At 41.1% G+C, this 14,203-nt stretch overlaps 2 protein-coding genes across 4 annotated transcripts in view; one reads left to right on the forward strand and one right to left on the reverse strand.

Annotated features, from left to right (window-relative positions):
* Nucleotides 1-14,203, reverse strand: part of CMSS1 (cms1 ribosomal small subunit homolog) — a 370,073-nt gene that overhangs the window by 338,352 nt on the left and 17,518 nt on the right. The window lies entirely within an intron of this gene.
* The window catches only part of FILIP1L (filamin A interacting protein 1 like), a 297,980-nt gene that overhangs the window by 272,951 nt on the left and 10,826 nt on the right, over nucleotides 1-14,203 (forward strand). For 2 of the 3 annotated variants that reach the window (XM_065913764.1, XM_065913765.1), the window contains one exon: nucleotides 1,225-4,369. In XM_065913764.1, coding sequence (XP_065769836.1) covers nucleotides 1,225-4,021 — 2,797 coding nt within the window. In that variant the 3' untranslated portion in view covers nucleotides 4,022-4,369. Of the gene's footprint in view, nucleotides 1-1,224; nucleotides 4,370-14,203 lie in introns of those variants that run through there. The other variant, XM_065913766.1, reaches the window with a different exon arrangement.

Below are 14,203 nucleotides of genomic sequence, written 5' to 3' on the forward strand. Positions count from 1 at the left end.
TCAAAAAAACAAATATTTACAGCTTTTCACCCATGACAAGTCCTTCAGTTAAATTCTTCAGGGATTCCATCCTATTTTAGCTTCTCTATAACAATACTGCAAAGCTGTAATTACATCCTCTATAATCAGGCCATTCCCAGTGTAATTAGGAGTGCCACAGATTTAAAACTGTGACCTCAATACTGAGGGAAAAAGTGTGTGGAAGAGAGAGTTTATACTGCATGCAATATGTCTTCCATGTTTTGTTGACAAATTTAAAACATAAAGAAAAAAAATAACATGTTATCAAAGTCATCATTCAAAGGACTCATGATTCAAAACAGTTCCTGATGAGAGCTTTTCCTTCATCATTTCTAATATCTGACACTCATCAAGCTCTTTTGTATCAAATCCCATGCTCTCCCGTATGTTATGAAGACTCTAAACCCCTTCAGGTACTTGTCAGTTCCTCTCATTCAGTTACCATCCACTGTAGGAATAAAGATAGATGTGTATGGATTCCTGACACAATGTCAGGCTAGTGTAAACCAAGTTTAAACTGGCAAATAGGTCCATTAGTAAAGTGCCTAACTTATAAACAATGTGAATAAATTTAATCTTAACTAAGAATAAGGAAGCCAATCAAACATTAGTAATCACATATTATAATGTTTCAAGCAAACCATTTGATAAATACAATAATAACCACATTAATAAAACAAAACTCAAATGCTTATGGGTCAGCACTGTGAGAATCTTACATGAATTATCTCATTTAATTTTCACAAATGGCCCCTGGATAATAAAGTTATCACTTCCAGTTTTCACAGAGGAAACTGAAGCCCAGGGGATGTTAAATAACTGCCCAGGTTAATTAGTTGGTATGAGTAGGGCCAGTCTTGAAGTTTGGTCCAAGTGAGTCTCAAGCTTATGCTTATTTTTTCAACCTTCAGGCTACAATGTCTATTGATTATATGTTACACAAGCAATTTAAACCAAACATTCATGTCCTTACTCTTTTACTGAGGCTCCTGGTGAACTAAAACTGTTAGCAATCAATGAGGGGTGAGAAGAAAGTAGGAAGTGAAAAAAAAAGAGCCAAGATTCCCCATCCCCATCAAATTCAGGAACTCCTTTCCATTACTGTATGAGTTGATACTGTCTAAATTACATACATGTTTACTCACAGCCCATAAGTTACTAAAGCACCAGTTACAAAATAGAATGCACTCTTGTATTTTTCAGATTAAAAAGGCTGATTGACCAAGAAACTGAGTCCCAGGAGAAGAAGGAGCAAGAAAAAGAGAAGAGGGTCACCGCCCTGAAAGAGGAGCTGACCAAACTGAAGTCTTTTGCTTTGATGGTGGTGGACGAACAACAAAGGCTGACGGCACAGCTTGCCCTGCAAAGACAGAAAATCCAGGACCTAACCACAAGTGCAAAGGAAACACACGCAAAACTAGCCCTTGCTGAAGCCAGAGCTCAGGAAGAAGAACAGAAGGCAACCAGACTAGAGAACGAACTGCAAACGCAGACCACAAAATTTCACCAGAACCAAGAAACAATTATGGCGAAGCTCACCAATGAGGACAGCCAAAATCGTCAGCTTCGACAAAAGCTGGCAGCACTCAGCCGGCAAATTGATGAGTTAGAAGAGACAAACAGGTCTTTACGAAAAGCAGAAGAAGAGCTGCAAGATATAAAAGAAAAAATTAACAAGGGAGAATATGGAAACTCTAGTATCATGGCTGAGGTGGAGGAGCTCAGGAAACGTGTGCTAGAAATGGAAGGGAAGGATGAAGAGCTCATAAAAATGGAGGAGCAGTGCAGAGATCTCAATAAGAGGCTAGAAAAGGAAACATCACAGAGTAAAGACTTTAAAATTGAGGTTGAAAAACTCAATAAAAGGATAATGGCTCTGGAAAAATTAGAAGATGCTTTCAGCAAAAGCAAACAAGAGTGCTACTCGCTGAAATGCAATTTGGAAAAAGAAAGGATGACCACAAAGCAATTGTCTCAGGAACTAGAGAGTTTAAAGATAAGGATCAAAGAGCTGGAAGCCATTGAAAGTCGTCTGGAAAAGACAGAATTCACCTTAAAAGAGGATTTAACTAAATTGAAAACATTAACTGTGATGCTGGTAGATGAACGGAAAACAATGAGTGAAAAATTAAAGCAAACTGAAGATAAGTTACAAACTGCTGCTTCTCAGCTTCAAGTGGAGCAAAATAAAGTGACAACAGTTACTGAGAAGTTAATTGAGGAAACTAAAAGGGCACTGAAGTCCAAAACTGATGTGGAAGAGAAAATGTACAGTGTAACCAAAGAGAGAGATGATCTAAAAAACAAACTGAAGGCAGAAGAAGAGAAAGGAAATGATCTCCTGTCCAAGGTTAATGTGTTGAAAAATAGGCTTCAATCCCTGGAAGCAATTGAGAAAGATTTCCTAAAAAACAAATTAAATCAGGATTCTGGTAAATCCACAATAGCATTACACCAAGAGAACAATAAGATTAAAGAGCTTTCTCAAGAAGTGGATAGACTGAAACTGAAGTTAAAGGATATGAAAGCCATCGAGGATGACCTCATGAAAACAGAAGATGAGTACGAGACTCTGGAACGAAGGTATGCTAATGAACGTGACAAAGCTCAATTTTTATCTGAAGAGCTGGAGCATGTTAAAATGGAACTTGCCAAGTACAAGTTAGCAGAAAAGACAGAGTCCAGCCATGAACAATGGCTTTTCAAAAGGCTTCAAGAAGAAGAAGCTAAGTCCGGTCACCTCTCAAGACAAGTGGATGCACTGAAAGAGAAAATTCATGAATACATGGCAACTGAGGACCTGATATGTCACCTCCAGGGAGATCACTCAGTTCTGCAGAAGAAGCTCCACCAACAAGAGAACAGGAACAGAGATCTAGGAAGAGAGATAGAAAACCTCACCAAAGAGTTAGAGCGGTATCGTCACTTCAGTAAGAGCCTCCGGCCCAGTCTCAACGGAAGAAGAATCTCTGACCCTCAAGTATTTTCTAAAGAAGTTCAGACAGAAGCAGTAGACAGTGAGCCACCTGATTATAAGAGCCTCATTCCTCTGGAACGAGCAGTCATCAATGGTCAGCTATATGAGGAGAGTGAGGACCAGGATGAGGACCCTAATGAGGAGGAGTCTGTGCTTTCCTTCAAATGCAACTCATCTACTCCCTGTCCTGTTAACAGGAAGCTCTGGATTCCTTGGATGAAGTCCAAGGAGGGCCATCCTCAGAATGGCAAAATACAGACTAAACCCAATGGCAGCTTCGTGCAACCCGGAGATTTAGTCCTCAGCCACACACCTGGGCAGCCACTTCACATAAAGGTTACTCCAGACCATGTGCAAAACACAGCCACTCTTGAAATCACAAGTCCGACCACAGAGGGCCCTCACTCGTACACAAGCACTGCAGTGATACCAAACTGTGGCGCCCCAAAGCAAAGGATCACCATCCTGCAGAACGCCTCCATGACACCAGCGAAACCGAGAGCCGCTGCTGAGGGCCTGGTGAGCGTGGAGCACGGCCTGCCCCCAGCTTCCGCGGCGGCCTTTGCCAGGGCCCAGACCCCGGAGGCCTGTGGCTCTGTAACTCCGGAAAGGACAGTGTCGCCTATGCAGGTTTTGGCTCTTACTGGTTCAGCTGGCTCCCCTGAGCAGGGCCGCTCTCCCGAGCCGATAGAAATCAGTGCCAAGCACGCAGTTTTCAGAGTCTCCCCTGACCGGCAGTCATCATGGCAGTTTCAACGTTCAAACAGTAACAGTTCAAGTGTGATAACTACTGAGGATAATAAAATCCACATTCACTTAGGAAGTCCTTACATGCAAGCTGTAGCCAGCCCCGTGAGACCTGCCAGCCCTTCAGCACCACTGCAGGATAGCAGAACTCAAGGCCTAACTAATGGGGCACTAAGCAAAGCCACCAATAAAGTCACCAGCAGTATTACTATCACACCAACAGCCACACCTCTTCCTCGACAATCACAGATTACAGTAAGTAACGTATATAACTGACGACCCTTCCTCAGCCGGTTTACACTGTATTATTGCAAGGAACTCAGTCCTTTTTAATGATCCCTCCACATCCCCCCAAAGACTGCTGAACTTGTACTTTGGGAAGGTTTATGCATGAACTATCCAAGAGTATCTGAAACTAACTAAGTGTTGCCTGCATAGTCATATCAAGTGTGCACTTACTGTGTATCTTTTCATTTACATACCCTGTATGGAAAATATTTAGTCTGCACTTGTTTAAATACATCTTTATGTATTTCATTTTCCATAACTCACATTAATTTGACTGCAACTTGTCTTGGTGAAATACTTTAACATTATAAAGCAGTAAATAATTTGTTATTTTTACCATTGCTTGCTGAATTTTCTTTTGGTCATTCTGTGTGTGTCTGTGTTTTTCTTTTTGCATGTATAATACAATTTTATTTCCTGTTTATAATCTCTGTTCATTCTTCATTAAAAACAAACAGGATCTATTTCCCATTTATAGTCAACTTCTGATCACGTATTAGAGGAGAAGGAAGTAGTTGAAATAAATAAAATTTCATGGCTCTTTGATTTCAAGGTGAACTACAAGATCTCACAGGAGCAAACTTGACTTCACGCTTGAGATGTATCCTAATATCCCTGGTGCCCAGCACAGTATTTAGCACATATTAGAAATTTAGGAACTTAATAAAATGCTTACTCATAATTGCTGGATAAAATAATATTACTTTGCTTTTGTGAACATGTATGAGCTGAGGCATGTCAGGTGAAAGTAAAAAGTATGTTAGGAAGCCAGAAAAAGCACATTTGGAAACACAAGCTACCTTGACAATCAAGAGTTGACTGTCTTTCTACCATACATTAAAAATCCCCTTAAAATGTTTGTCTACATCTAAACCTAGAATCAGCCACTAAAACATATGCTCTTGAACACTCTGCTTCAAACCAAAAATGTCATTATTGTTCCTTTCTCCTATTTGGCTCCCAGAACAGTTTGAATTACTTAAGGTAGCTGCTTCCTACCTTGCTTGTTAGTGGTCTGCATTCCGAAGCTTAAACTTAATTGTAGGTTGTTGCGTTTTTTTTTTTTAACCTCCCAACAAGCAAATAAAAAGCAAAGATAGTTACAAACATAAGTTACAGGAAAGGCATATTTTTTAAAATACTGCATGTTAGTTGAGGAAGTTTCTTCTGTGATTATTGTTACATGATTTTCAAAGTAGGTGAGAAATACTCAGTAAACCTTAAAAAAAAATAAAAGCATCCTAGGAATTCTGATACTGAGACTGTCAGCATGATCTGCACCTCTGTAGCAGAGAACAACAGCTTTCAGAGGAACATTTCATATTACAAACCTGGTCCCCAAGCCACATTCCAAAAACATGATTTCAGACAGAGTAGCTCACTGCCGTCTTCCCTTTTCCAACCTCATAACTGTTAATTTAGTGGGGTCAATTTTACTGCCAGTTATTGCTTTTAAACGATTCATTTAGACACCCAGGAAAACTGTGAAGATCTTTAGAAGTAAGAGGCATCTTTCACAATTATCCTCCTTTCCCTGCAAAATCAATTTCATGATAGCAAAGCAAGGATTTGTTGACAGAAACACTTCCATGGTGATGAACTGCAACACCAACACTGTGGGCTTGCATCATCATTAAATAAATTTGGATGAAAGCTGAGGTTAGTGATGAATGAGAAAGCTTCTGTTTAAACACATTTATCTTGGGAATCGGCAGTGACCCAACTGTATTACAAAATACATGACAGTCTAAATGTTTTCCAAAACTGTTTTTATTTTTAAGTTACCTTGAATTAGAACTTTAGAAGAAACTACAACTGTTATTTTACATCTTTTAAAGTAGACACTGATAATGTTGCTACATGGGATATCTTTTAAGATAATAATCAAGAGAGTACATATAAAGTTTTGGTGAAGAGTGATCAACTAATAAAAAACAGAAATAGTTTATAATCAACTAATAATAAACAGAAACTGGAAAGAATTAAAATACAAAGTCTTCCCAGCACTTACCAGCTTTTGTCACATAATGGCACAAACAGAACACACACTGGAAGGATGAAGAGGCAGAGGCGATGAGCTGAGGGACTACCGTCACTCCCGGGTTCCTCCCGGCTGCCCCAAGTACTGAGGAAAAGATCCATTTTTGGCACACTTGTAACTAAGAGTTTGAGAGGCTCTGGACCATTCATTAGTTGCACTGTCTTGTAAGGATTCAATTTCTTATCGTATGTGAGCCAGAGCAATTTTATATAATAAAGTTAATATCCCAAGTCCTGTACTCTATGATTATAATGCACAAATTCTCATTTCATCATCCTGCTCCAGATATTAACTATAAATAGGCTTCCCAAGTAATTTAATATTATTGGAAATCTACCTGACTTTCAAGGAACTAAACCTCTTTTAGAGGTTCCTCTACTAGGACTACTTCAGTGTAACAATTCATATCCACATGAAAATTTATTAACACTGTTGTATTAATAACATATATAGATTACTAAAAGTGCTACTAATCAAAGTTTATGGTAAAGAGAGGATCATCTCTTTAAAATGTTTCTTTTCCATAAAATCATACAAAGAATGACACAGACTAGATTATTGGGCTTTAATTTCAAAAATAATTCTTCATAACTCTGTGTGCTTGTGTGTGCATATGTGTATGTGGGGTTCCAGGACTTCCTTTTTATTTCACATAAAGTCACAGACAAACCCTGAAAATTAGGAAGGAGAGAGGAAATGTCACTGGAAAATCTTCATATGAGATATGTGAAAGTGGAGGGTTGTGTTCTTGATGAAAAGAAGGCCCTTGAGAGGTTCATAGGAGACATGACTATTTCTATAAACATCTGAAAAAATATCTTCCTTTCATTTCATCTGAGGTCCTAGCTTCAGAACCAAGATTCATTTACTCAGTCCCTGATCCTTTTAACTTTTTGAGCTGCAGCATTCTATCATAGTTTTGAATGATTTTATTTTGTGGCATTTTATTTTATTTTGTCATTTCATTTTAATGACATTCTTCTTGCCTTTTAAGACCATTTGCAAAGCTTTCCCAAGGAGGCCACTGCTCTCTAAGTCATCCTTACAAGAAGGACATTGTACATTACAACAACTGGATCTTTACATACAAAGTAAAGTCTCTTTATGTGTTCAAGATGATGACAGGATTATATAAATTCTATTAGTAGTTAGAGAGTTTCTACAACTACATTTCAGAATGCCAAGACATTAGGCAAAGGATAAACTAGATTGCACTGTGAGATGACCATAAAAGGGGTATTTAATTTAAAATTTTTAGACTTGTAGTATAAGGATTCTGTGATCTTTATTGACTAAAATATAACTCTACACAAAAACATTTTTCACAGCTGTTTTGATTCTTAATCTTTACCAAGTGAGTCTCCTTTGAAACTTGTTAGACAAAGGCAGGGAGAGAGCTTTAATAACACACTAGTTTCCCTACATGTTGGCTTCTGATGTTGTCTTTTCCTCCAGATAATCATTTTGCTTTGCAATCCTAAGAGAAAAAGTAATTAGGCAATAATGCATGCCCAAAACAATAGGATCTACATTTCCCAAAGTAAAATTCAAAACACATTATGAAAATCCCGATGTCCCACCCAGGGCTATCAAATCCCAATCTCTGAGGGTAGAGCCCAGGAAGCTGCATTGTTTAACAAGTTCCTCTGCTGATTACTATGTACCTAAAGAAGGAATTGGGCTTCCCAGGCAGCACTGGTGGTGAAGAACCCACCTGGCAATGCAGGAGACATAAGAGACACAGGTCTGATCCTGGGTCAGGAAGACCCCCTGGAGAAGAGCCAGGCAACCCACTCCAGTATTCTTGCCTGGAGAATCCCATGGATAGAGGAGCCTGGTAGGCTACAGTCCATAGCACTGCAAAGAGTTCGACATGACTAAAGCCACTCAGTGCACACACACACAAAGAAGGAATTCCATTGTTTTCGACATTTCTATTGATATATTGATAAACACTAGCAAATACTTCTGACTCTAGTCTTGCTCTTATCAGAATGAATTACACCTGTTTCAGGAAGTGTGACTATTCTACCCTCTAGTGGCTGGCAAGACAAACATGGCTTATTCTCCAGGTTTTCTTTTTATTCAAAAGAAGAGCTCAATAAAAACTGCCATCTTATAAGGTGGGAAGGTTCCCAGTTTTACAACAGTAGCAAAGCAGAGATGTCTGAATCTTTGAGCAGTAGCAGGCTGTCTGACAACTACAAACTCTGTTTCACCTTCAGGTCCCTGGGCCTCAACATAACCCTACAAGCATTTCTTGGGAATGGTCCAGAACACACATTAAAGAGAGCAGTTTGGATGAGCCAAAACAAAGGACTCCATTCACCTTTGGCCACAGTGAAGCAAATCCAAGAAAGAATAAGGAAGATAAGTGGTTCAATAAAATCCCCAGACCTTAAAACTCCTTAAAACTCATTTTCATTTAGATTAAGCTCCAAGTCCTTTCCTTTGCAACTGGTGGATCCTTCTACAGTGCAGTCAGAGCAGGTACCCCCGAAGGCACGGCTGTAGGATAAAGAATCCTTAGGGAGTTGAGCAAGTCAACCAGCTAACACACTTCTAAGTACCTTATAATCTGATAATAAATTAATGCTGTTCATATGGCAACACATACAAATCTGTCAATATTCTATCAGGATACCAGGTTTTACAACAGTTAGAACAGTGCCATAAAAATGTAATCTGGGCTAACCTTTAGCACTGCAGTCAGCAATCTGACAGATAATCCTCTTGTGGCCTCATTTTAAAATTTATTTTTGTCACAGAATTATTGGTAAAGAGAAATAAAATTTATCTAGTTATGTGAGATAATTTTTTTGAAAGTCTGAAAGTTTTATTTTAGTGAGTTCCTTTTTCCCCCATAGCCAAATGGTTCTGTAGGATATTTTTGTGAGATTACCTAAAACAGACCCTTTTTTTTTGCCTATCAATTTTGTTTCTTTTTCAAAGGCTAGTCATCTCTGAATAATCAACAATAGGCCTTACAGACCTACAAAGGCTGTCTTACTCTCTGCCATTCTTCAGGCCTCTGGAAGGGTGCAGTAGGTTTACTGACATAGCACCCCTGTCTCAGTGACATGCACAGCATCTCAGCATTAGTGTCTCCTCTTCAAAGAACCACAACGGACACAACGGATCAATCCACTGACTGACAAACGGAACGGGGCGGGTACTAAGGAGAAAGACTCACTGTCCTTCAAGAGCTTCCTACATCCGGAATACAGAGATAAGAATCTTGACCCAGACTAAAACAAGCCTCAAAGCAACTTTAAAAATCTGTGCTGAGGAGTTTCATTGCAAAAGGCTTGCTTCTACTAATTTGATAGATAGGCCTGGAGCACATGCATATTTGAACGTTTTTATTTGTATTAATAACTTTTACCTTTGTCTCTTTCAAAGATACCATACTACAAACCAGCATTTTCAGATGAGCTTTCCATTCTCCACATGCCTTTGGAAGAAATAGAGAGAACCCTAGACAACAAACCAACTTTGCTTTGGTTGGCAAAATGGGGGAAAGGTGGGTTTCAGCAGGATTCCTAAGAACTTAGGAAATAACCCTTTACTGTTTAGAACTTTCTAAAGTCTCCTCTGAGGAGTTTCAATCCCATTTGTATTAGCATATAATCACCACAAGTGATTCTACATCTTCTATGAGGATACAAGCACCATTCATTCCTCAACAAAGTACTTACAGAATGAACCCACAGACATTTATGAAACACCTAATATTTACTCATTGCTGTGCAAGACAGCTATGCAGGCGATGAGACTTAGAATCTAAGGCAAGAGTTGAGAACTACCTTAAAAGGTACTTAAGAGCACACCACAGAAAAGGAATCCTATAGACAGCAAGTTCTACAGGCCTTTGGAGGAGGAGGAGATTACCCTGGACAGGGCTCAGGGGCCAGGCTTCAGACACAGATATGATCTGACTGGAGGAGAGGTAGCTGTCTGCGAGAGAAGGAAAACTGGGATAGAGATTCTAGGAGGATCTCAGAGCAGAGGTGCGGGGGGCAGGCAGGAGAGCAGAAAACCAGCATTCAAGGAACAGTGAGTGATGCAGTGTGGCTGATGTCGGCACGGCTGGGGAGTGGTCACAAAGAATCGGACACAAGTGAGCGACTGAACAACAAGATGCAAAGGGCACAGTACTGTCAGAACCTGGAGGTCCTTGACTACCATGCTAGGGGCACGCTGTCCTCAAAGAAGTTCTCTGGCTAGTGAGATCAGAGAAAACTAATGCTTTATAAACTGTTATTTTATTTCATAATAACCCTGTAAAGTGGATATCATCACAATTTTAGAGATGAAGCTATCTTAGCGCAAGGGGGAAGCATAATAAATCATATCTAATCCTGCTCAGAACACAGACAGGGCACCTAACATCAGCTGCCTGTGCTCTGCCTAACAGTCTGCCGCTTCAGCCAGAACACTGGGAACACTCCTGCATACACACACGTCTGTGTGTACACACACCCTGCCTCCTCTCCGCTGCTCTACCTGGAGAGAATTCTCTGCTCCAACCTAGTGATCTACAGCGAAAGGTCTGGCTCAAGTCTGACCTTCTGAAACCTTTCAGGATTACTACAGATGAGAGCAGCAATCTGCCTCCTCTTTCACCTCCTCCCATCTGCAGACCACTGTTAAGAGATAATGAAGGTGAAAGCCACGCCCCACACCAATGGGCAGGCATGGGGAAGACTGACTGGGGATGATGCTGTGGATAGAAGATGGGAGAAAGCAAGACCAAGGAGAGGTACAAGTTGTCAGGGTGCACTAAAGCTGCAGTCCAAGCCCACTCTATCCTAAAACAGGTGTCTGTAAGCAAAGGCACAAACTCCAGGAGTGAAGAATGAATTTGCATAGGCTATCAGTCTGTGAAGAACAGAGGTACCTGATCTCCTCAGACGTGGCTGGAGTGAAAAGCATCAGAAATGAGTGACAACGATTCACAGAAGCAACATCACAACCACACACATCGAAGTTTATAAGCAGGTGGCCACACTGACGGTCCTGACAGTGACCCAAAACCTCCAGAGAAGGCAATCTAGGGATCAAGGTCTAGTCATCAAAAAGACAAGCATCACCAGCTTAGCCCAGAGGTGGTGAGACTTCTGCCTTTGCAGAACCCTAGAAAATCTTCCTGGGATGGCATACCCTAATTTAGGGTTTACATTTCTCAAGCAGCATGACTTACAAGGAAAGACTTAAGGTCCCAAAATCACTTTACAAAAAAGAACTGTGAATTTCTTGAGCTCAGGGGGAGAAGTGTTAGGGTTCAACCTTGCATGCATGCATTTTCAGTCGCTTCAGTCATGTCTGACTCTTTGAGACCTCATGAACTGCAGCCTGCCAGGCTCCTCTGTCCATGGTATTCTCCAGGCAAGAATACTGGAGTGGGCACCCATGCTGTCCTCCAGAGGATCGTCCTGACTCAGGAATCAAACCCACATCTCCAGCATCTCCTGCACTATAGGCAGATTCTTTACCCATTGAGTCACATGGGAAGCCCAGGGTTCAACCTTGTCAGTCTCTAAATTCTGCTTCCAATTCAGAATTAAATAACTGTAAACTTAGGGAGTTATCACAAATAAAATTGTCATTTTAGAGAAAAATATTCAAGTTGATCTCCAAGTATCTCTCACAATAATTGCTGTTTAGTTGCTAAGTCGTGTCTGACTCTTTTTGCAACCCCATTGACTGTATCCTGCCAGGCTCCTCTGTCCCTGGGCTTTTCCAAGCAAGAATACTGGAGTGGGTGGCCATTTCCTTCTCCAGGGGATCTTCCAGACTCAGGGATTGAACCCAGATGTCCTGCATTGCAGGCAGACGCTTTACCCTCTGAGCCACCAGGGAAGCCGAGCTACTAGGGAAGTCCCTCGAAACAATTATGTGTATATAAAGACCTGCTTCAGTGCCGCCACTCAGAGCAATTCCTCAAGAACAAATTACCAGCCTTTACAATGTAGTCAGCTGGCTGCTTTTTGCCCCTTCTCTTTATTCTTTAAAAAAGAGCTATTACTTTTCTGCTTTCTGTCTTTTAATGGTGTTCTTGCTTAAATTCACTGATGCCAGTCAGTTTTGAGGCCTCAGAGAAGTATCATTTTATAGAAAGAGGAGTTAACGAAAAACTGCAACAGATCCCTAAAGAGTCCACTACATGACAAACATTTAAACACGTGACGGGTCCCTTCAGGGTAGCAGGGATCACTCTGAGAAGGACGATCTCTCTCACAGTGACAGACACAAGCAGCACAATTTTTTATATAAAACTTTATTCTGATTATAATAATGCATATATATTGCAAAAATTTTAGAAAATATAAAAATGCTGCCAGAGTTGCTGATTTTAGCTTCTAAGAAGCATAATGAGAGGACTAGGGAGAACAATGGACAATTAGTACTATTTTCTTAGGCCAACTTATCAACTATGGCTCTATTCCAGGCGTTCTCAGACTGCCAATGAGGAAGGAAACGTGCTACAGGGGGGCCATCCCGTAATTACTGAACACCCCTGTGCTAGGGAGTGGCAGACCCCCTCAGAGACTGCAAGTTTAAGTAATCTGTCTGTGCAGCCCAAACATGACGGCCCAGAGGCCAGCCTGGTAACTACACGAGAGGGGCAGGGTTTCCCTCCTCTCAGAGAGCCAATCAGAGCTTGGGAAGTGGCTCAATCACTGTGCACTGTTCAAGGACTGGAAGGAAACGTCTCCTTAGAGGGCTGCTCTCAGAACTAGTCACACTCTTACCACTTAGTAAGACAAGCAGCCTTGTGGAGGGAATGTGGGCATAAAACTCACCTCTCAGACTCTGGGAAAAGTATACAGAAGTGCCCACTTCTGTGGGAGAAGGAAAAAGTGGCAGGTGAAGAGGAATCACATTTTCTCCCTGGGCTGTCTCAACCACTTGAATGGTATCAGCAGTTTTTCTATGATGATTCTCAAAGCAGCATCTCCAAGTTTCCAATGCCTACCAACCAGCTGCACATGGAAGATGGGGCTACACTTCAAACCTGGCATGTGCCCACACCCCGGGCTCTGCCCCGCTTGGATCGCTCTCTGGATTGCTTTGTCTCACTTCTGGTGGTGGTCCACCACCTTCCCCTGTCACCCAGGGTCAACATCTGAGTCCCGTTCTCCACTTCTCTGCTCATCCTCTAGATCCAGCCGACCACTCTGCCCTGGTATTTCTCCCTCTGCCCTCTCTTTTATTTGTGCTAGTACTCCCTAAAACCAGACTTCAGAACAGATGCTACTGTAAAATAGTTCAGCTATTGCATTTAACCCCACACCTCTAATTCCAACCTTCACTTGTGCTGCTGGTGATCTATCTACAACATTGTCCTGACCAAGGCAATTCTCCAGTCCCTCACCTCAAAACTGCACTTGCTTGGCACTTAAATCACTGAGTGGCCCAAACCCAAACTTTCAGTCAGGCCTCCGCCTGTCACCTCCCCTCCCTCTGAAACTCTGGACATAATGTGCGCCCTCCCCAGGACACTACACTGATCATCTCCTCACACACCATCAGGCCTCCTCACGCTATGCCTTTGCTCAGGCTGCTCCTCGGACAACAATGCTCTTCTTTCTTTGTTCCTTTACTGAAATCGTACTCCTTACCTCAAGTGTCAATCCCTTCAGAACATTCCTTTTCCTCACTTTTCCTCTGAGTTTCCAAAACATTTCTGTTTATACTTTTATTATAGCACTTAATTTTGCCTCATTATAGTCTTTTGTCACCCCTCTTACACTATAATCCTATAATCTCTTGAGAGTAAGAATAAGCTGTCATTTATTTTTTGGAACTCTCATATTAACATTTCTCAAAATGCAGTCACTGATCACATTTATCAGAATTACCAAGGCCACCACAGATTTCCACATACCCAGATCTGTGAAATCCAATGCAAGGAATCTGCATCTTAACAAGCTGCCTGGCTCATTCTTGGGTTTATGAAAGTTAAGAACCACTGAACTACATTATCCAGGGCTTAAATACTGCTGGTAATAGGTGCTCAGCAAAAGTGCACAGGTCTAACAGCACACCTGGGTGGACTTGCATTTGTTGTTTTCATAGAATCACTGAACGTCAGGGTCAAAGGACTTTATAGATGGTATAACAGT

This window comes from Muntiacus reevesi, chromosome 21 (assembly GCF_963930625.1).
Source record: "Muntiacus reevesi chromosome 21, mMunRee1.1, whole genome shotgun sequence".
In the NCBI taxonomy this organism is placed as follows: Eukaryota; Metazoa; Chordata; class Mammalia; order Artiodactyla; family Cervidae; genus Muntiacus; species Muntiacus reevesi.